The sequence below is a fragment of the Tachyglossus aculeatus genome, chromosome 10 (assembly GCF_015852505.1).
Source record: "Tachyglossus aculeatus isolate mTacAcu1 chromosome 10, mTacAcu1.pri, whole genome shotgun sequence".
In the NCBI taxonomy this organism is placed as follows: Eukaryota; Metazoa; Chordata; class Mammalia; order Monotremata; family Tachyglossidae; genus Tachyglossus; species Tachyglossus aculeatus.
This window is the reverse complement of record NC_052075.1, coordinates 4,588,933-4,613,113: the sequence shown is the minus strand read 5'-3', so window position 1 is coordinate 4,613,113 and position 24,181 is coordinate 4,588,933. Positions and strand designations below refer to the sequence as shown.

The 24,181-nt window shown below is 47.1% G+C and overlaps 1 protein-coding gene across 3 annotated transcripts in view; it reads right to left on the bottom strand.

Annotated features, from left to right (window-relative positions):
• Positions 1–24,181, bottom strand: part of DNAJC6 (DnaJ heat shock protein family (Hsp40) member C6) — a 104,308-nt gene that overhangs the window by 32,774 nt on the left and 47,353 nt on the right. For all 3 annotated transcript variants that reach the window (XR_005452528.1, XM_038752377.1, XM_038752378.1), the window contains 5 exons: positions 10,309–10,459; positions 7,172–7,221; positions 6,929–7,077; positions 4,511–4,633; positions 1,934–2,067 (listed from right to left, as the gene is read on the bottom strand). Coding sequence is in view for 2 of the 3 variants with exons in the window: in XM_038752377.1 (XP_038608305.1) it covers positions 1,934–2,067; positions 4,511–4,633; positions 6,929–7,077; positions 7,172–7,221; positions 10,309–10,459 (607 nt within the window). In the remaining variant the exon portion in view is untranslated. The remainder of the gene's footprint in view (positions 1–1,933; positions 2,068–4,510; positions 4,634–6,928; positions 7,078–7,171; positions 7,222–10,308; positions 10,460–24,181) is intronic.

Here is a 24,181-nt window from a genome sequence, read left to right as displayed (position 1 = left end):
GGTCACTTTCCAGAATCCTTTCTGGTCCTTTTCCTAAGCCACAGCCGGGGCGGAGAGGAAGGAGCCCCTCTTAGATCGGCTCCCAAAAGGGTTTCCGTCCCCCTTGCTGACCGCCCAGACCGGAGGAGGGCTGAGTCGCCTGCTGTTCTGTTAGCCCCATGGGCTCGGGCTGGGGGGAGGCTGGGGGTGGTCGTGGGGGTCAATCAATCAATCGTATTTATTGAGCACTTACTGTGTGCAGAGCACTGTACTAAGCGCTTGGGAAGTACAAGTTTGCAACATATAGAGCCGGTCCCTACCCAACAGTGGGCTCACAGTCTAAAAGGGGGGGACAGAGAACAAAACCAAACATACTAACAAAATAAAATAAACAGAATAGATATGTACAAGTAAAATAAATAGAGTAATAAATCTGTACAAATATATATACAGGTGCCGTGGGGAAGGAAAGGAGGTAAGATGGGGGGATGGAGAGGGGGACGAAGCGGGGAGGAAGGAAGGGGCTCAGTGTGGGAAGGCCTTCTGGAGGAGGTGAGCTCTAAGTAGGGCCTTGAAGGCAGGAAGAGAGCTAGCTTGACGGATGGGCAGAAAAAACATGGAACGTTTCACGAATTTGCGTGTCATCCTTGCGCAGGGTCGCTTCCCAACTAAAAGGAGGCTGTGTGGCTCAGAGGAAAGCGCCCGGGACTGGCAGTCAAGAGAACCGGGCTCCAGTCAATCAATCAATCAATCAATCGTATTTATCGAGCGCTTACTATGTGCAGAGCGCTGTACTAAGCGCTTGGGAAGTACAAATTGGCAACACATAGAGACAGTCCCTACCCAACAGTGGGCTCACAGTCTAAAAGGGGGAGACAGAGAACAGAACCAAACATACCAATAAAATAAAATAAATAAGATAGAAATGTACAAGTAAAATAAATAAATAAATAAATAAATAGAGTAATAAATATGTACAACCATATATACATATATACAGGTGCTGTGGGGAAGGGAAGGAGGTGAGATGGGGGTAAGAGCAGTCCCAGTCTGCTCTTAATAATAATAATAATAATAATAATAATAATGGCATTTGTTAAGTGCTTACTATATGCAAAGCACTGTTCTAAGTGCTGGGGGGGAAACAAGGTGATCAGCTTGTCCCACGGGGGGCTCAGGCCTGCTGTGCCATTTTGGGCAAGTCACTTCGCAGAGAAGCAGTGTGGCACAGTGAAAACAGCCCGGGTTTGGGAGTCAGGGGTTGTGGGTTCTAATCCCGGCTCCGCCACTTATCAGCTGTGTGACTTTGGGCAAGTCGCTGCACTTCTCTAAGCCTCACTTACCTCAGCTGTAAAATGGGGATGAAGACTGTGAGCCCCCCGTGGGACAACCCCATCACCTTGTAACCTCCCCAGCGCTTAGAACAGTGCTTTGCACATAGTAAGCGCTTAATAAATGCCATTATTATTATATGGGATCACCTGATTACCGTGCATCTACCCCAGCGCTTAGAACAGTGCTTGGCACATAGTAAGCGCTTAACACATACCATCACTATCATTATTCTATACTACAGAATAGCCCTTCTAGACTGTGAGCCCACTGTTGGGTAGGGACTGTCTCTATATGTTGCCAACTTGGACTTCCCAAGCGCTTAGTCCGGTGCTCTGCACACAGTAAGCGCTCAATAAATACGACTGATTAATTGATTATTACTATTATTATTATTCACCTCTCTGAGCAGCCGTTCTCCCTCCCGTTTTGACCGTGGGGTCGGGGCGGGACAGGGACTGGGGTCCTGCCCGATAATCTTGCACCTCCCTCCGGGAATTACCGTATGGTACTTGCTCAACAGGGAAAAGCTAATGGCTTCACCGGTGCCAGAGAGAGGGGTGTCACGCGGTGCCCGGAGCGGAGATGCGGTTGTCCACGGTGCCCGGGCGCCTTTCCATACCTCCTGTGGGAAGGCCACAGTCCGATTCCGGGCCGCTTGGCGTTGAGCAGCTGGATGGCGGGGGCGGGACTGGAGAAGAGATGGCAGAAGCAAAACATGGCGCTGACCAGGACTGCCGCCGCCGCACAGCCGTCCTGTGGAGGCAGACACGATGCACACATCATCGTCATCATCAATCGTATTTATTGAGCGCTTACTATTCATTCATTCAATTGTATTTATTGAGCGCTTACTGTGTGCAGAGCACTGGACTAAGTGCTTGGGAAGTACAAGTTGGCAACATATAGAGACAGTCCCTACCCAACAGTGGGCTCACAGTCTAGGAGGGGGAGACAGAGAACAAAACAAATATTAACAAAATAAAATAAATAGAATAAACATGTACAAATAAAATAGAGTAATAAATATGTACAAACATATATACATATATACAGGTGCTGTGGGGAGGGGAAGGAGGTAAGGCGGGGGGATGGGGAGGGGGAGGAGGGGGAGAGGAAGGAGAGGGCTCAGTCTGGGAATATGCACATCATATTAGTTATCAGTTATATGCGCATCATTAACAAAATACATAGAGTAGTAAATATGTACAAGTAAAATAGAGTAATAAATCTGTACAAATATATACAGGTGCTGTGGGGAGGGGAAGGAGGTAGGGTGGGGGGAGATGGGTAGGAGGAGAGGAAAAAGGGGGCTCAGTGTGGGAAGGCCTCCTGGAGGAGGTGAGCTCAGTAGGGCTATGTGCAGAGGGCTCTACTATGTGTAGTACTATATGTACTAGGGCTCTACTATGTGCAGAGCACTGTACTAAGCGCTTGGGAAGTACAAATTGGCAACATATAGAGACAGTCCCTACCCAACAACGGGCTCACAGTCTAAAATACGGACGTACACACGTTGTCGACCGTCGCTCCAGTGACATCTGGGCCCCTCTCGCTGAACTGAGCCCTTCCTCCAACCCGAGGACTCCAGCCCAGGGGGAGTTGAATCCAAACCAGGGGGCCCAGCACTGCCTGGGGAAGAAACCCTACCCGTATCCATCATCATCAATCGTATTTATTGAGCGCTTACTGTGTGCAGAGCACTGGACTAAGCGCTTACATCCATCGATTCTCTTGTACCTACCCCCGTGCTTAGCACGCTGTACGCACTTAGTAGATACCGTGACAAAATGCACGCATCCACAACCTTCCTCCCGGCTGTAGCGTTTAAGATTGTGAACTCATAGCTGTAGGCTGCAACCCCACTGTGGGCGGGGAACACACCTACCAACTTTGGTAGATCGTACTCTCTTGAGTGCTTACTACACAGTTAGCACTCAAAGTGCTCATTACGGTGCTCTGCGCGCTGTAAGCGCTCGATAAATACGATTAATTGATTGATTACAAACCAGCAAAGGCCACTGTTTTCTTGAGGACCAAACCTCCTCTGCTGTCACGTGAGAACCTTCGAATCAGTAGACTAGAAGCTCACTGAGGGCAGTTATGTTGTCCGCTAACTCTCCCGCAATCTCCTAAGGGCTGGGCACAGCGGTCTGCCCACAGTAGGCACTCTATTAAAAAAATCAATCGACCAACAGACTGCCTCTGACACAGCCCTGAGATGCAGCCTGCCGGACCTCTCCGAAGGCGGGACTCCAGGAATGCCGCTTCCCTGCCGGCCCGTGGCACTGATTCCGGACCAACGGCGGACCTTCTCAATCAATCAATCAATCAGTCGTATTTATTGAGCGCTTACTGTGTGCAGAGCACTGTACTAAGCGCTTGGGAAGTACAAGTTGGCAACATATAGAGACGGTCCCTACCCAACAGTGGGCTCACCCTGCCTCGGGCCGGGCTGAAGCGGTCCTTGAGGTCTTATCCACGCACCAATCAATCAATCAATCGAATTTATTGAGCGCTTACTGTGTGCAGAGCACTGTACTAAGCACTTGGGAAGTACAAGTTGGCAACATATAGAGACGGTTCCTACCCAACAGTGGGCTCATCCTGCCTCGGGCCGGGCCGAAGCGGTCCTTGAGGTCTTTTCCATGCACCAATCAATCAATCAATCAATCGTATTTATTGGGCACTTACTGTGTGCAGAGCACTGTACTAAGCGCTTAGGAAGTACAAGTTGGCAACATATAGAGACGGTCCCTACCCAACAGTGGGCTCACCCTGCCTCGGGCCGGGCCGAAGCGGTCCTTGAGGTCTTTTCCACGCACCAATCAATCAATCAATTGTATTTATTGAGCGCTTACTGTGTGCAGAGCACCGTACTAAGCGCTTGGGAAGTACAAGTTGGCAACATATAGAGACGGTCCCTACCCAACAGTTGGCTCACCCTGCCTCGGGCCGGGCCGAAGCGGTCCTTGAGGTCTTCTCCACGCACCAATCATCAATCAATCGTATTTATTGAGCGCTTACTGTGTGCAGAGCACCGTACTAAGCGCTTGGGAAGTACAAGTCGGCAACACATAGAGACAGTCTTGCACCAGAAGGGAGGGCACAGGGAAACACAACATCGTTGATCACCTTGAACAGAGCTGTGCATCCAGTAGGCGCTCAGTAAATGGTATCGGTGGACGGATGGACTCACCAGGCAGTGGATGACGCAGACGTTTTTGGGGTTCTGCTGGAGCCAGTTCCGCATGTTCTTGCACACCGCGTACAGATTGTGGAGGCTGGGGGCTTGTCTCATTGGCCAACTGCACTCCGACACCTACAGAGCCACACGGACACACACGCAGAGACATCATCATCATCATCATCGATCGTATTTATGGAGCGCTTCCTGTGCGCAGAGCACTGTACTAAGCGCTTGGGAAGTCCAAGTTGGCAACATATCGAGACGGTCCCTACCCAACAGTGGGCTCACAGTCTAAAAGGGGGGGGACAGAGAACAAAACCAAACATACTAACAAAATAAAATAAATAGAATAGATATGTACAAGTAAAATAAATAGAGTAACAAATATGTACAAACATATATACATATATACAGGTGATGTGGGGAAGGGAAGGAGGTAAGATGGGGGGCGTCACGTTTCCCCTCCTTCCCATTTCCTCGGCCCCCATCTTCCCGCCCGCTACGCTCCTCGGAGCGCCCGGTGTCTCCCAGGGGTGCCTTCTGCCTCCACACAATTCCTCGCTTCTCCAAAGACGTGGGGCAGATCAAAAATTAAGTTATTAAAATTAAAATTATTTAAAATTAAAATTAAGCGCTCGACAAACATCCCTGATCAATCGGTGAAGCGCGCGTGTTGGAGGGGTGGCAGTGAAGGAATGGCTCCTCTGTCATTAATTAATTCTTAATTAAGGTACTTGTTAATCAATCAATCAATCGTATTTATTGAGCGCTTACTGTGTGCAGAGCACTGTACTAAGCACTTGGGAAGTACAAGTTGGCAACACAACTAAGCTCTTACGATGTGCCAAGCACTGGGGTAGATACAATTTAAGCTCTTAAGATGTATCAAGCACTGTTCCGAGCGCTGGGGTGGATGCAGTTTAATCCAGTTGGACCCTGTCTCTGTCCCACATGGGGCTCACACTCTTCTCCCCCTTTTACAGATGAGGTAAGTGAGGCACAGAGAAGTGAAGTGACTCGCCCAGAGTGGCACAGCAGACAAATGGCGGAGCAGGGATTAGAACCCAGGTCCCTCTGACCCCGCCACCCCGGCCGGTGCTCTACCCACTAAAGCCACGCTGCTTCGCATGGAAACAACATCCCATTAAAACCACTCGTTATTATGCATTTACTCGATCCACAATCTCCCACCCCTTGAGCAAACATGCAATTAGAAATTTTGAAAAAAAGTTCGCATTGTTGAAGGAAAACAAAAGTAACAGTCACAAGGAGGAAATTTGAGACAGCAAACTCAACCCAAACGAACTTCAGATATTGCTTTCTGGAGTCTGCTAACCGGCCCAGATAGACATAATAATAATAATGGCATTTATTAAGCGCTTACTATGTGCAAAGCACTGTTCTAAGTGCTGAATTTGAAGAGTAAAGGGTCAAACGCAGACAACACCATCGGTCTCAAGACGGTGAGACAACTGCATCAGAGACATTTAGCTTGACAAATAACTGCCCGGGATAGGGAGAACTAGACTTGTATCTGAAGGCCTCAGCCTCCTCATCTCTCCTGTCTCCTCTCTCCTTTCCTATTAGAGCCCAGCTGGCGCTCACTGTTAATAATAACGATAATTATTGCGGTATTTGTTAAGCCCTATGTGTGAGGCACTGTATTAAGAGCTGGGGTGAATACAAATAAAGCGTGTTGGTCCCACGAGGGGCTCACGGTCTCGAGCCCCATATCACAGGATGAGATAATTAAGGAACAGAGAAGTGAAGTGACTTTCCCAAGGTCACCCAGCAGACAAGTGGCGGAGCCGGGATGCCCAGGGACGTGCTCTGGCCACTAGGCCTTGCTGCTCCATTCTTCCCAAACGGACTTTCTCCTCGTTTTCCACCGTCTCCTCTCCAGCCATTTCCTTCTCCTTGGCCTTGCCTGCCTCTCTGAATGCCAAGACTAAGCTCCTCTTATTGCGTCTTAAGCCTGGAAGTTCCCTCTAGGCTATAAGTTTAGGGCATATCAATCAATCAATCAATCAATCGTATTTATTGAGCGCTTAATGTGTGCAGAGCACTGTACTAAGCGCTTGGGAAGTACAAGTTGGCAACATATAGAGACAGTCCTTACCCAACAGTGGGCTCACAGGCTAGAAGGGGGAGACAGAGAACCAAACCAAACATATTAACAAAATAAAATCAATAGAATAGATATGTACAAGTAAAATAAATAGAGTAATAAATATGTACAAACATATATACAGGTGCTGTGGGGAAGGGAAGGAGGTAAGACGGTGTGGGGAGAAGGAGATTTGCAATCCAATGTGTCTGTTTGTTGTTCTACTGTGCTCCCCGAAGCGCTTAATTCAGTGCTCTGCACATAGTAAGCGCTCTATGAATACCGACTATCTTCGCCAGCATCCCGCGGGTGCCCCTCACCCGATTGTGAAACTTGGTGCTGCGATACGACTTGGGCGACAGGTTGAAGACCGTATAGTGGTCCGGGTGTCGGGAGTCCAGGAAGGTCCGGACGTCCTCGATCTGATTCCGGAATCCGAGTTCCACTCCTTCGGCGGGGAAGGACATCACTGGCCGGGAGAGACCGAGGGAGAAAGACAGTCGGGGTTGAGGGGGGTGACGGAGAACCCTTCGATCCCGAGGGCCGAGGGGATCGAAACTCACCGATGATTCTCGAGGTAATGTAGGAAATGTCCAGCTCTCCCTTGGCGTAGCTAAACACAAACACACGGCATCCATTAGCGTGGGCCCGGAGGTTGGAGAAGCAGTGTGGCCTAGTGGAGAGTCACACCTGTACTAAGCGCCGGGGTAGATACAAGATAATCAGGTCCCGCATGGGGCTCACGGACTACGTCGGAGGGAGAAAGGGGATGGAATTCCCATTCTGCAGAAGAGGGAACTGAGGCCCAGAGAAGGGAAGTGGCTTGCCCAAAGTCACACACAACAGGGAAGTGGCAGAACTGGGATTAGAATCCCTGTCCCCGGATTTCCAGGTCTGTGCTCTTTCCACTAGGCCAGGCTGCTTCTCTTGTCCGTTTTGTACAAGGAGTAGGAGCAGGAGGAGGGGCAGACTTGGAATAGTACGAACGCGTCAGGATGAAATAGTTGGTAAAAGAATCGAAGCAACGGTTAAATACACGTATGTATCGACAAATCTCAGTACCCCTGGGTGCATCGTGAATGCCGAGGACACGGTTAAAGTCCGCAATGGCCACGGGTTGTGAGTTAAGCGGGGAAGGCTTCCTGGAGGAGGAGGGGATGTGGGGGGGCAGATCTGGGGGAGGCTCGCAGAGCTGGAGCGGCGGGGGCGGTTACGGCAATCACAGCCACTCTTTTTGATGGCATTTGTTAAGCGCTTACTATAATCCAGGCACTGTTTTAAGCACTTGGGTCACTACAAGCTAATCATCATCATCAATCGTATTTATTGAGCGCTTACTGTGAGCGGAGCACTGTACTAAGCGCTTGGGAAGTACAAGTTGGCAACATATAGAGACAGTCCCTACCCAACAGTGGGCTCACAGTCTAAAAGGGGGAGACAGAGAACAAAACCAAACATACTAACAAAATAAAATAAATAGAATAGATATGTACAAGTAAAATAGAGTAACGAATATGTACAAATATGTACAAACATATGTACACACAAATCAGGTTGGACACAGTCCGTGTCCCACACGGGGCCCCCAATCTTAACCCCCAATTTACAGAAGAGGTAACTGAGGCGCAGAGAAGATAGGTGACTCGCCCAAAGTCACACAGCAGACAAGTGGCAGAGCCCGGAAGACAATCAAAGAAGTCGACTAGGATCCCTGGCCACAGAGGATGTATGATTTAACCGAGGGGACGGAAGCTAAAAGAATTTACAAATGGAAGGAGGAAAGGGATAGCGTTCGTGAGTTAGTGCTTATTATTACTAGAAGCAATAATAATAAAATAATAATAATAATAAAAGTATTTATGAAGCGCTGAAATAGGGCAAGTCATTTCACTTCTCTCGGTTACCTCATCTGTAAAATGGGATTGAGACTGTGACCCCAGGTGCAACCCGATTTGCTCAAATCCACCCCCGGGCTTCATAATTATTTCTACTGTGTGTCAAGCACTGTACAAAGCACTGGGATAGAAATAAGCTTGTCCAGTTGGACACAGTCCTTGTCCCACATGGGGCTTGCCGTCTACGTGAGCTATGTCCTTAAAAATGCTAAGGAAGGCTGTGAAAACAAAATTCAGGTATCCACCCCAGCGCGTAATATAGTGCCTGGCATATAGTAAGTGCTTAACGAAGACCATAATAATAATAATTATTATTATTATTATCAGGTTATTATTATTATTATTATAAATTATTATTATTATTTGTCTCCCCCTTTTAGACTGTGAGCCCGCTGTTGGGTAGGGACTGTCTCTATATGTTGCCAATTTGTACTTCCCAAGCGCTTGGTACAGTGCTCTGCACACAGTAAGCGCTCAATAAATACGATTGATGATGATGATGATGATCAGGTGGTGCAAAAGCATTGAAGTAGCAGCCTGAACGGAGAATCCTCTGGTTTTGGAAACAACCCAGCTCAGAGCACTATCTTGGGTGAGGTCCAGAAATGAGTTTTCTTTCCCAAGGGACCACTGGGAAACGGGAATCACAAACAGTCGAAATGGGGGACAAATAGGATGGGCAGTGTTGAAAATATCAGAAACACGTGCCCAAGGATTTGCACTGACTGTCCACCCTCTTTTATCCCGGAAGCAGGTTCTCCAAAGATCCCAAGAGAACACCCTGACACCCAAGTTGGCATAACTTGGCAAAATGGCTACGCCCCCACTGACTCTCGTGGCCGTCGTAAAAACAGAGCTCTCCGGACAAGACAACGTGCTTTTTTCCATCTCCAACCAACCCCAACAATCAGTTCATCCCGGATTCGGTGTGTGGCGCGGGGGGCGGGCGACACGGAGATCATTATCATCATCATCGATCGTATTTATTGAGCGCTTACTGTGTGCAGAGCACTGGACTAAGCGCTTGGGAAGTCCAAGTTGGCAACGTATAGAGATAGTCCCTACCCAGCAGTGGGCTCACAGTCTAAAAGGGGGAGACAGAGAACAAAACCAAACATACTGACAAAATAAGATCATCATCATCATCATCATCAATCGTATTTATTGAGCGCTTACTATGTGCAGAGCACTGTACTAAGCGCTTGGGAAGTACAAATTGGCAACATATAGAGACAGTCCCTACCCAACAGTGGGCTCACAGTCTAAAAGGGAGAGACAGAGAACAAAACCAAACATGCTAACAAAATAAGATCATCATCATCATCAATCGTATTTATTGAGCGCTTACTATGTGCAGAGCACTGTACTAAGCGCTTGGGAAGTACAAATTGGCAACATATAGAGACAGTCCCTACCCAACAGTGGGCTCAAGGTCTAAAAGGGGGAGACAGAGAACAAAACCAAACATACTAACAAAATAAGATCATCATCATCATCAATCGTATTTATTGAGCGCTTACTATGTGCAGAGCCCTGTACTAAGCGCTTGGGAAGTACAAATTGGCAACATATAGAGACAGTCCCTACCCAACAGTGGGCTCACGGTCTAAAAGGGGGAGACGGAGAACGAAACCAAACATACTAACAAAATAAAATAAATAGAATAGATAGGTACAAGTAAAATAAATAAATAGAGTAATAAATCTGTACAAACATATATACATATATACAGGTGCTGTGGGGAAGGGAAGGAGGTAAGGTGGGGGGGATGGAGAGGGGGACGAGGAGAGAGATTGACACTCTACCTGGCAACAGACTGCATAACTTTAGAAGACGTGTCTTTGATGGTGTCTTTGAGGTTGTCCTTCAAGTTACTAAAGAGCCGCCCGGCACCTCCTTTGACCATGTCCAGCAGGCCTCCTCCATAGTTGGACTCCATGTCCGGAGACGACGCACCTGAAAAACGAGCAAAGGAGAGGAAGTAGAAGCAGGAGGAGCGGAAAGCTGATTAGGACTGTGAGCCCACTGTTGGGTAGGGACTGTCTCTCTATGTTGCCAACTTGTACTTCCCAAGCGCTTAGTACAGTGCTCTGCACCCAGTAAGCGCTCAATAAATACGATTGATTGATTAGGACAAGCAAAACAGCCTAGTGGCCTCGTGGGCAGAGCCCAGGCCTCTCTGGGTCTCACTTACCTCATCTGTAAAATGGGGAATAAAACACCAGTTCTCCCTCCTCCCCGCCCTCACGAAGTTTCCAATCGGGGGGTCCGGGGCAGGAAGCGACAGTGAGCCCCTTGTGGGAGAGGGACTATGTTCGTTCAGTTGTATTTATTCATTCATTCATTCATTCAGTCGTATTTATTGAGCGCTTACTGTGTGCGGAGCACTGTACTAAGCGCTTGGGAAGTACAAGTTGGAAACATATAGAGACGGTTGAGCACTTACTGTGTGCAGAGCACCGTACTAAGTGCTTGGGAGAGTACAATCCAACAATATTAGAGAATTAGCCTGGCCTAGTAGAAAGAGCCTGGATTTGGGAGTCCAAGGTGGTGGGTTCTAATCCCGGCTCCGCCACTCATCAGCTGTGTGATTTGAGGCACATCACTTCACTTCTCTGTGCCTCAGTTCCCTCATCTGTAAAATGGGGGTTAAGACTGTGAGCCCCCCGTGGGACAACCTGATTACCTTGTATCGACCCCAGAGCTTAGAACAGTGCTCGGCACATAGTTAGCCCTTAAAGATTCCATCATTATTAATATTGGATTATGCCCAAGACGGCTGTGTTATCTCTAACCCAATGCTTTGTGTGGCGCTTGGCATCTAGTAAGTAGTTAAATACACTGAAGAAGAGAAGCAGCGTGGCTCAGTGGAAAGAGCACGGGCTTTGAAGTCAGAGGTCAGGGGTTCGAATCCCGGCTCCGCCACACGTCTGCCGTGTGACCTTCGGCAAGTCACTTCACTTCTCTGAGCCTCAGTTCCCTCATCTGTAAAATGGGGATTAAGACAGTGAGCCCCACGTGGTACAACCTGATCACCTTGTATCCCCGCAGCGCTTAGAACAGTGCTTTGCACATCGTAAGCGCTTAACAAATGCCATCATCATTATTATTAAGAAAAAGCAGTCAATGGATGCTGTGATATGGGAACCAATTGCCAACGCAGGTGACCTTGAGTGTCCGCGGCTAGAGATTGCCGATGGGTTTATACAATTTAGGTCCTGGGAATTCATCGGAGAAGATGTGTTGGAAGAGCTGGAAAGTTGGAAAGAGCTGGAAGAGTTGGAAAGCTGGGCTTTCAGGATGATAATAATAATAATAATGATAATAATAATAATAATGGCATTTATTAAGCGCTTACTATGTGCAAAGCACTGTTCTAAGCGCTGGGGAAGTTACAAGCTGATCAGGTTGTCCCACAGGGGGCTCACAGTCTTCATCCCCATTTTACAGATGAGGGAACTAAGGCCCAGAGAAGTGAAGTGACTTGCCCAAAGTCACACAGCTGACAATTGGCGGAGCCGGGATTTGAACCCATGACCTCTGACTCCAAAGCCCAGGCTCTTTCCCCTGAGCCACGCTGCTTCTCTGGAGGATATAGACCTTATCATGCTACCCCATTTAATAGGGTAATCAACTGATCAGTGATACTTAGTAAACACTTGCTATACGTACAGCATTTGGGAAAGTAATAATAATTATGGTATTCGTTAAGTGCTTCCTATGTGTCGAGCACTGGGCTAAGCACTAGAAGAGCTACAAGGTCGGAAACAGTCCCTGTCCCTTCAAGGGGCTCACACTAGAAGGCAGATTAGACACTGAGCCCCCGTTTTACAGATGAGGATACTGAGGCACAGAGAAGTTAAGTGAATTGCCCAGGGTTACAAAGCAGGCAAGTAGAGAAGCAGCGTGGCTCGGTGGAAAGAGCCCGGGCTTTGGAGTCAGAGGTCATGGGTTCGAATCCCGGCTCCGCAACTTGTCAGCTGTGTGACTTTGGGCAAGTCACTTCACTTCTCTGTGCCTCAGTTCCCTCATCTGTAAAATGGGGATTAATAATAATAATAGTAGTAATAATGATGGCATTTATTAAGCGCTTACTATGTGCCGAGCACTGTTCTAAGCGCTGGGGAGGTTACAAGGTGAACAGTTTGTCCCACAGGGGGCTCACAGTCTTCATCCCCATTTTACAGATGAGGTAACTGAGGCACAGAGAAGTGAAGTGACTTGCCCAAAGCCACACAGCTGACAAGTGGCGGAGAGGGGACTTGAACCCATGACCTCTGACTCCGAAGCCTGTGCTCTTTCCACTGAGCCACGCTGCTTCTCTAAGTTAAGGATTAAGACTGTGAGCCCCACGTGGGACGACCTGATCACCTTGTACCCTCCCCAGCGCTTAGAACAGTGCTTTGCACATAGTAAGCGCTTAATAAATGCCATCATTATTATTATTATTATAGAAGGAGCTGGGCTCTAATCCCATCTCTACCCCTTGACTGCTGTGTGACCTTGGGCAGCTCCACACCTCCATACCTCAGTTGCCTCGTCTTTAAAATGGGGATTAAAACCATGATCCCCTCGTGGGATGTGGATCGCGTCCAACCTGAATATCTTGCATCTACCCCAGTGCTTAGTGCAGTGCCTGGCACATCGTAAGTGCCTAACAAATACCCTACAAAAAAAAGTGGTGGAGCCGGAATTAGAATCCAGGTCCGCTGATTCCCAGTCTCGTGTTCTTTCCGCTAGGCTATGCTGCTCCTGTACAATGTAACAGGGTTGATAAATGTGATCCCTGCCCCCAGCGAGCTTACAATCTACAGGATCCCAGCAGAAACCTTTACGGTGGCTCCTTTCGTTCAAAAGTTACATTTCCAAGAACTCCACCCTGACAGCGGAAAGTGGAAGAGGGGGAAGAGGAGGCAGGATTTGGGTTTCTCTTGGGGCCGGCAAGCGTCTGAGCTCCGTGAGTCCTGGAGAGTCTCCGCAGCGGGCTTCTGCCTCAACGTGATTTTGGTCTGTGAGGGTGCATCAGATTGAGGAGCTGCCGAGGACGGGCCCTCTCTCGATTTTTCTCATTTCTAGAACCAACCCTACCAGAGGACAAAGACATCCTTCAATTACCTCTAAATCCGATTCTCACCGCCCTCAAGCCACACTCTGCTCATCAACGCCCCAGGCCCCGCTGGAAAAACAAATGACCTGTCTAAATCCATCTGTGGTCTGCAAGGGGCTCAAATGATAGCCAAATGATTCGGACATAGGGGATAATGGGAATGGTATTCGATTTTTCGACAGAACGTTGCTTCTGATGGCCACGAGAACCCGTAGCATTAACTGAGCACCTACTAGGGGAAGGGCACTGTACTAAGCACCTGAGAGAGCGTAACAGTGATAAAACCCAAGCCCTGCACTCAGGGTGTTTTCAATCTAGGGGTCAGGGGCTGGAAGCAACGATGAAATTTTTAGACTGTGAGCCCACTGTTGGGTAGGGACTGTCTCTATATGTTGCCAACTTGGACTTCCCAAGCGCTTAGTCCAGTGCTCTGCACACAGTAAGCGTTCAATAAATACGACTGATTGATTGACTGATATCACCTGTGGAAAGGACGAAGAATAAATGCTTACATAGTAGAGGCTAAGTGCCTTGTGTGGCTTAGTGGAAAGAGCAAGAGCTTGGGAGTCAGAGGTCGTGGGTTCTAATCCTCACTCCGCCACTTATCAGCTACGTGACTTTGGGCAAGTCACTTCACTTCTCTGGGCCTCAGTTACCTCGTCTGTAAAATGGGGATGAAGACTGTGGGCCCCACGTGGGACAACCTGCTTACCTTGTATCTTCCCCGTTGCTTAGAACAGTGCTTGGCACATAATAACCGCTTAACGGATACCATCATAATTATTATTATTATCATCATTATTGAGAAGTCCATTTGGGGGGCATAGATAAAAAGGAGAAGGAGGAGAATGGAGGAGAATGGAGGAAAATGGAAGAGAATGGAGGAGAGCGAGGAGAATGGAGGAAAGCAGAAGAGAGTGGAGGAGAGTGGAGGAGAGGAAGGAGAATGGAAGAGAGTGGAGAATGGAGGAGAATGGAAGAAAATGGAGGAAAGTGGAGGAGAGTGGAGGACAATGGAAGAAAAGGGAGGAAAATGGAGGAGAGTGGAGGAAAATGGAAGAAAATGGAGGAAAATGGAGGAGAGTGGAGGAGAATGAAAGAAAATGGAGGAAAATTGAGGACAGTGGAGGAAAATGGAGGAAAATGGAGGAGAGTGGAGGAGAATAGAGGAGAGGGAAGAGACAAAAGAGGAAGAGAGGGAAGAAGAAGCAGGATTTGGGTTTCTCTTGGGCTCAGCAGGTGTCTAAGCTCCATGTGCCCTGGAGAGTCCCCGCAGCGGGCTTCTACCTCAACACGGACGCCTGGCTGAGCCGACCCAAAGGTCCGGAGTTTCAGAGGATCAGACGACACAAGATTCCGAGTATGTCACTTTCTTTCCCGGAGTCTGCCCAAAGCAGTGTAGCGTGTCAGGGGAAATTAATAATTGGTAGCGTAGCCTCTGGGAGCCATTTGACAATGAATTTTAAAAAAGGTTTTCAACTACTGTAGTTGGTCTCCTACAAGGGAATTTTAACAAGCTTTGTGGAGGCTTTCCCTCCCTCGCCTCACCCCAGCACCTTCCAGATATACCTTAGACTCCATATCATCATCAATCGTATTCATTGAGCGCTTACTATGTGCAGAGCACTGTACTAAGCACTTGGGAAGTACAAATTGGCAAGATATAGAGACAGTCCCTACCCAACAGTGGGCTCGGATTTACCACACAGTCACACGGTGGAGGGGCAGGGTAGATAGGCAAGACTTGGGTACTGTGTGAAAGGCTTCTTGCTTGATAATAATAATAATAATGATGTCATTTATTAAGCGCTTACTATGTGCAAAGCACTGTTTTAAGCGCTGGGGAGGTTACAAGATGATCAGGTTGTCCCACGTGGGGCTCACAGTCTTTATCCCCATTTTACAGATGAGGTCACTGAGGCCCAGTTCTAGAAGTGAAGTGACTTGCCCGAAGTCACACAGCTGACAAGGGGCGGAGCCAGGTTTTGAACCCACAACCTCTGATTCCAAAGCCCGGGCTCTTTCCTATTTATTTTATTTTGTTAGAATGTTTGGTTTTGTTCTCTGTCTCCCCGTTTTAGACTGTGAGCCCGCTGTTGGGTAGGGACTGTCTCTCTATGTTGCCAACCTGTACTTCCCAAGCGCTTAGTCCAGTGCTCTGCACACAGTAAGTGCTCAATAAATATGATTGATTGATTGATTTCCCCTGTTTGATGTCTAGCAGGGAATGTGCCTGCTGATTCTGTGGTTCTCTCCTCTACCAAGCGCTTAGTACAGTGCTCTGCATATACCAAGCGCTCGATACATACAATTGATGCTATTGATGCCTGTCTACTTGTTTTGTTCAAGGCCCTACTGAGAGCTCACCTCCTCCAGGAGGCCTTCCCAGACTGAGCCCCCTCCTTCCTCTCCCCCTCATCCCCCTCTCCATCCCCCCCGTCTTACCTCCTTCCCTTCCCCACAGCACCTGTATATATGTACATATGTTTGTACATATTTATTACTCTATTTATTTTACTTGTACATATCTATTTATTTTATTTTGTTAATATGTTTGGTTTTGTTCTCTGTCTCCCCATTCTAGACCGTGAGCCCGCTGTTGGGTAGGGACTGTCTCTACGTGTTGCCAACTTGTACTTCCCAAGCGCTTAGTACAGCGCTCTGCACACAGTAAGCGCTCAATAAATACGATTGATTGATTGATTGATTTTGTTTTGTTGTCTGCCTCCCCCTTCTAGACTGTGAGCCCCTTGTTGGGTAGGGATTGTGTCTATTTGTTGCCGAATTGTACTTTGCAAGCGCTTAGTAGAGTGTTCTGCACACAGTAAGCGCTCACTAAATACGACTGGATGAATTAACTGATGGGTGGATGGCTATTCCTGAGGCGCTATCCCATCCCGCTGAGGCAGCGGGGTAAATAAACTGCTTCCTCTCAGTAACCGAAGCTCTTCAACTCGGGGATCTGGGGGACGGAGCCCCTTCCGACTGCATCCCCCTCTAGTACAGTGCTCTGCACACAGTAAGCGCTCAATAAATACGATTGACGATCCCCCTCTTGGAATGAGTCTCCAGGGGCTCGGTTTGGCCGACCGATCCTTTCCTCTCGAGGCCTCTCCTGCTCCCTGGGAATGTCGGGGCTCCCTCTCCCTGGTTCCTCGGGTTTTTGAAGAGACTCATGTTCCGGGAAAATGGAGTTTTGGTTAACCGTCGGTTCACCGGGGATACACAGGTTCAGGAGAAGATGGTTCAAAGATTCAATCCATCAGTGGTAGTTCTCGGAGCGCTTACTAAGTGGAGAGCACTGCGCTATGCGCTTGGAAAAGTATAATAAAACAGATATGGCAGGCGGTTGACCCGTGTCTTCCGACTCCATGGCCTGTGGGAATTTTTCCTTGTGGCGGTGGTCGCCCTCTGCGTGAAAATAAATCATAATTATGGTATCATCATCATCATCAATCGTATTTATTGAGCACTTACTGTGTGCAGAGCACTGTACTAAGCGCTTGGGAAGTACAAACTGGCAACATAGAGAGACAGCCCCTACCCAACAGTGGGTTCACAGTCTACAAGGGGGAGACAGAGAACAAAACCATACTAACAAAATAAAATAAATAGAATAGATATGTACAAGTAGAATAAATAAATAAATAGAGTAATAAATATGTACAAACATATATACATATATACAGGTGCTGTGGGGAAGGGAAGGAGGTAAGATGGGGGGGATGGAGAGGGGGACGAGGGGGACAATGTATTTGTTGAGCGCTATGTGCCAAGCAATGTTCTAACCACTGGGGTCGATACAAGGTGATCAGGTTGTCCCATGTGGGGCTCACCGTCTTAATCCCCATTTTACAGATGAGGTCGCTGAGGCACAGAGAAGTTAAGTGGCTTGCCCAAGGTCACAGAGCAGTCAGGTGGCGGAGCCGGGATTAGAACCCACGTCCTCTGACTCCCAAGCCCGGGCTCTTTCCACTGAGCCACGCTGAAAGACAGGGGACACCGCTTCTCGGACCCCGCGATGTAACTGATATAAGGAACATAAACTGAATAGGAAGCAGTGTGGCCCAGTGGATAGAGTCCAAGCCTGGGAGTTAGAAGGATCCAGGTTCTAATCCTGGCTCTGCCATTTGCCTGCCGTGGGACCCTGGGCAAGTCACTTCACTTCTCGGTGCCTCAGTGACCTCATCTGTAAAATGGGAATTCAGACTGTGAGCCCTATGTGAGACATGGGCTGTGTCCAAATTGATTGGCTTGGGTCTGCCCCAACGCTTAGAACAGTGCCTGGTACATAGTAAGAGCTTAAAAGATACCTTGAAAAAAATTTCTTTTAATGGTCCCCCGAGGACCGTTCCCCCCCCCCGAACACAAACGCCTCTTTATAAAAGTTCACAGAGCAGCGCGGCTCAGTGGAAAGAGCCTGGGCTTGGGAGTCAGAGGTCACGGGTTCTAATCCCGGCTCCGCCACATGTCTGCTGTGTGACCTTGGGCAAGTCACTTCACTTCTCAACGTGGTTCAGTGGAAAGAGCCCGGGCTTTGGAGTCAGAGGTCATGGGTTCAAATCCCGGCTCCGCCACTTGTCGGCTGTGTGACTTTGGGCAAGTCGCTTCACTTCTCTGGGCCTCAGTTACCTCATCTGTAAAGTGGGGATTAAGACTGTGAGCCCTCTGTGGGACAACCTGATCACCTTGTAACCTCCCCAGTGCTTAGAACAGTGCTTTGCACATAGTAAGCGCTTAATAAATGCCATCATTATTATTACTATTATTATTATTCTCTGAGCCTCAGTCACCTCATCTATAAAATGGGGATTAAGACTGTGAGCCCCCCGTGGGACAACCTGATCACCTTGTAACCTCCCCAGCGCTTAGAACAGTGCTATGCACATAGTAAGCGCTTAATAAATGCCATCATTATTATTATTATTATTATTATTATTATTCTCTGAGCCTCAGTGACCTCATCTATAAAATGGGGATTAAGACTGTGAGCCCCACGTCGGACAACCTGATCACCTTGTAACCTCCCCAGCGCATAGAACAGTGCTTTGCACATAGTAAGCGCTTAATAAATGCCATCATTATTATTATTATTCTCTGAGCCTCAGTGACCTCATCTATAAAATGGGGATTAAGACTGTGAGCCCCACGTCGGACAACCTGATCACCTTGTAACCTCCCCAGGGCATAGAACAGTGCTTTGCACATAGTAAGCGCTTAATAAATGCCATCATTATTATTATTATTCTCTGAGCCTCAGTGACCTCATCTATAAAATGGGGATTAAGACTGTGAGCCCCACGTCGGACAACCTGATCACCTTGTAACCTCCCCAGCGCTTAGAACAGTGCTTTGCACATAGTAAGCGCTTAATAAATGCCATCATTATTATTATTATTATTATTATTCTCTGAGCCTCAGTGACCTCACCTATAAAATGGGGATTAAGACTGTGAGCCCCACGTCGGACAACCTGATCACCTTGTATCCCCCCCAGCGCTTAGAACAGTGTTTCAAGCACTTAGTCCAGGGCTCTGCACACAATAAATATGACAATTAATGAATCACATTCCCGTGGATGACGCTGAAGAGGAGACCCTCACCCTTTCCTCCCTCCCTCCCTCCGTCAAAGTCCACACAAACACAGGCCCTGCCTCTGAGCCGTGGGTCTGGGCCGTTTCAAAATAAAAATACTGGCCATAAAGGCGACTGGGGCCGTGTCTATACCGCTAAAAATACTGGCCATATAGGCGACTGGGGCCGTGTCTATACCGCCCGGGGATGGACACGGCAGCGGAAAGCCTCAGTTCTAACATCGTGTCAGAGGAGGAAGACACTTTTAGACTGTGAGCCCACTGTTGGGTAGGGACTGTCTCTATATGTTGCCAACTTGGACTTCCCAAGCGCTTAGTACAGTGCTCTGCACACAGTAAGCGCTCAATAAATACGATCGATTGATTGATTGATTGAAGAGGGCAGAGGGGTTTTAAATATTCAATGTGTCCTTTCTTCAGACCCGAGATGCCATTACACCGATCACCCGCGAGCTTATTTCATGGCTTCATCCAGGCTCTTGTTACCCAGTGAATTTTCACTGCCGTCCAAGAAAGTAACTGAGCGCTGCCCGCCGCCCTCCACCTCTTCGGGACTGGAATATTTATCTTTTGTAGAGCCGAGGGAGGGCAGTGAGCTTTCCAGGATTATAATTCGGCCCAGGATATGCCAGATCAGGTCTCATCTCGGAGGTAATTCCCTGAGCGGCTCGTTTTCTGCACCTGGAAGAGTCCAGGAAGCAGGCAGGAGGGAAGAGTTGTCTTTAGTTCTTCAGATACAGCAGAGGTCTCAAAATAATAATAATAATGGTATTTGTTAAGCGCTTACTATGTGCAAAGCACTGTTCTAATAATAATAATAATGATGGCATTTCTTAAGCACTTACTATGTGCAAAGCACTGTTCTAAGCGCTGGGGAGGTTAGAAGGTGATCAGGTTGTCCCATCGGGGGCTCACAGTCTTAATCCCCATTTTCCAGATGAGGGAACTAAGGCCCAGAGAAGTGAAGCAACTTGCCCAAAGTGACACAGCTGACAGTTGGTGGAGCCGGAATTTGAACCCGTGACCTCTGACTCCAAAGCCCGGGCTCTTTCCACTGAGCCACGCTGCCTCTTCAAAAGGCGCTGGTGGTCGAACTAGGGGAGCTGTCTACTGTGTGGAGTTGTGTTTTGGGTTTTTTTTTTCACGGTGCTTGCATTCAGTCGTGTTTATCGATCGCTTACTGAGAGCAGAGCACTCTACTGAGCGTTTGGAAAAGTACAAAACAATAGAGCTGGCAGATATGTTCCACCTTAACCGTCGTCTTTCAACCCCGATTCCTCTTTTGCTCAGTCCTCCACTCGCCGAAAGCTTTAAACGCTTGCCAAACACTGCTCTTTTACTAAACGCTTGCCAAACACTGCCCTTTTACTGACTCAAATACTGCAGAGTTCCACCAATTAAAGAAACACAAAGCATTATTTGGTACAGGGCAATGAGGCTGACGTAACAAACCCAAACCAACACCACACACGTGTTCCCGACTTTTTCTTCTGACGCTGAATAACAATCATAATAATTACGGTATTTGTTAAGCGCTTACTATGTGCCAAGCACTGTTTTAAATGCTGGGGTAAATACAAGGTAATCAGATTGTCTCATTTGGGGCTCACAGTCTCAATCACTGGGTCCCAGAACTACTTTCCAACCCGGAATAGCAAAGCCCAGTGCGTAGGACCCGGGGCTGGGAGTCAAAGGACCTGGGTTCTAATCCCGGCTCTGCCACTTAGCTACTATGCTGGACACAATGTCACAACGCTTCTGGCCCTCAGCTTCCTCATCTCTAAAATGGAGATAAGATACTCATTATACTGTATATATAACAACCCAACGCTTATACAACAACCTGTATATATGTTTGTACATATTTATTACTCTATTTATTTTACTTGTACATACCTATTCTATTTATTTTATTTTGTTAGTATGTTTGGTTTTGTTCTCTGTCTCCCCCTTTTAGACTGTGAGCCCACTGTTGGGTAGGGACTGTCTCTATATGTTGCCGACTTGTACTTCCCAAGCGCTTAGTCCAGTGCTCTGCACACAGTAAGCGCTCAATAAATACGATTGATTGATTGATTGATTGATTATACTGCTTGGCACATGGTAGGCACTTATTGGGTGCTTAGCACAGTGCTCTGCGCACAGTGAGCGCTCAATAAATACGACTGAATAATACCAAACCAATCAGCTGTGCCACAGCACCTTCAATGGAGGAGGAGGAGAAGACTAGGGACAGTCAGTAGTAATAATAATAATAATTATGGCATTTGTTAAGCGCTTACTATGGGCCAGGCACTATACTAAGCACTGGGGTGGATACACGCAAATCAGGTTGGACACAGTCCCTGTCCCTCATGGGGTTCACAATCTCAATCTCCATTTTACAGATGCGGGAACTGAGGCCCAGAGAATAAATAATAATGGTGGCATTTGTTAAGCGCTATGTGCGAAGCACTGTTCTAAGCACTCGGGGGGATACAAGGTGATCAGGTTGTCCCATGTGGGGCTCACAGTCTTAATCCCCATTTTACAGATGAGGTAACTGAGGCCCAGTGAAGTGACTTGCCCAAAGTCACACAGCTGAAAATTGGCAGAGCCGGGATTAGAACCCATGACCTCTGACTCCAAAGCCCGTGCTCTCTTAGACTGTGAGCCCACTGCTGGGTAGGGACCGTCTCTATATGTTGCCAACTTGTACTTCCCAAGCGCTTAGTACAGTGCTCAGCACACAGTAAGCGCTCAATAAATACGATTGATTGATTGATTGATTGATTTCCACTGAGCCACGCTGCTTCTCTCATACTGCGAGTACAGTATACTAAGAGAAGCGGGGTGGCCTAGTGGGAAGAGCACGGGAGTGGAAATCAGAGCACTAGGGTTCTCATTCCAGCTCCGCCACTTGCTTGCTGTGTGACCTTGGGCGAGTCACTTATATGTTTGTACATATTTATTACTCTATTTATTTATTTATTTTACTTGTACATATCTATTCTATTTATTTGATTTTGTTAGTATGTTTGGTTTTGTTCTCTATCTCCCCCTTTTAGACTGTGAGCCCGCTGTTGGGTAGGGACTGTCTCTAGATGTTGCCAACTTGTACTTCCCAAACGCTTAGTTCTTATCGTATTTATTTAGCGCTTACTGTGTGCAGAGCACTGTACTAAGCGCTTGGGAAGTACAAGTTGGAAACATATAGAGATGGTCCCTACCCAACTGCGGGCTCACAGTCTCGAAGGGGGAGACAGACAACAAAACAAAACATATTAACAAAATAAATAGAATAAATATGTACAAATAAAATAGAGTAATAAATTCATTCATTCATTCAATCGTATTTATTGAGCGCTTCCTGTGTGCAGAGCACTGTACTAAGCACTTGGGAAGTCCATGTCAGCAACATCTAGAGACGGTCCCTACCCATCAGCGGGCTAACAGTCTCGAAGGGGGAGACAGACAACAAAACAAAACATATTAACAAAATAAAATAAATAGAATAAATACGTACAAGTAAAATAGAGTAATAAATTCATTCATTCATTCAATCGTATTTATTGAGCGCTTACTTGTGCAGAGCACTGTACTAAGCGCTTGGGAAGTCCAAGTTGGCAACATCTAGAGACGGTCCCTACCCATCAGCGGGCTCACAGTCTCGAAGGGGGAGACAGACAGCAAAACAAAACGTATTAACAAAATAAAATAAATAGAATAAATATGTACAAGTAAAATAGAGTAATAAATTCATTCATTCATTCAATTGTATTTATCGAGCGCTTCCTATGTGCAGAGCACTGTACTAAGCACTTGGGAAGTCCAAGTCGGCAACATCTAGAGACGGTCCCTACCCATCAGCGGGCTCACAGTCTCGAAGGGGGAGACAGACAACAAAACAAAACATATTAACAAAATTAAATAGAATAAATATGTACAAGTAAAATAGAGTAATAAATTCATTCATTCAGTCAGTCAGTCACATTTATGGAGCGCTTCCTGCGTGCAGAGCACTGTACTAAGCACTTGGGAAGTCCAAGTCGGCAACATCTAGAGACGGTCCCTACCCATCAGCGGGCTCACAGTCTAGAAGGGGGAGACACACAACAAAACATGTTAACAAAATAAAATAAATAGAATAAATATGTACAAGTAAAATAGACAGAGTAATAAATTCATTCATTCATTCATTCAATCGCATTTATTGAGCGCTTCCTGTGTGCAGAGCACTGTACTAAGCACTTGGGAAGTCCAAGTTGGCAATATCTAGAGACGGTCCCTACCCATCAGCGGGCTCACAGTCTAGAAGGGGGAGACAGACAACAAAACAACACAGATTAACAAAATAAAATAAATAGAATAAATATGTACAAGTAAAATAGAGTAATAAATTCATTCATTCATTCAATCGCATTTATTGAGCACTTCCTGTGTGCAGAGCACTGTACTAAGCACTTGGGAAGTCCAAGTTGGCAATATCTAGAGACGGTCCCTACCCATCAGCGGGCTCACAGTCTAGAAGGGGGAGACAGACAACAAAACAACACAGATTAACAAAATAAAATAAATAGAATAAATATGTACAAGTAAAATAGAGTAATAAATTCATTCATTCATTCATTCAACCGCATTTATTGAGCGCTTCTTGTGTGCAGAGCACTGTACTAAGCACTTGGGAAGTCCAAGTTGGCAACATCTAGAGACGGTCCCTACCCATCAGCGGGCTCACAGTCTAGAAGGGGGAGACACACAACAAAACATATTAACAAAATAAAATAAATAGAATAAATATGTACAAGTAAAATAGAGTAATAAGTTCATTCATTCATTCATTCAATCGCATTTATTGAGCGCTTCCTGTGTGCAGAGCACTGTACTTCCCAAGCGCTTAGTACAGTGCTCTGCACACAGGAAGCGCTCAACAAATACGACTGAGTCAATCAATCGTATTTATTGAGCGCTTCCTGTGTGCAGAGCACTGTACTAAGC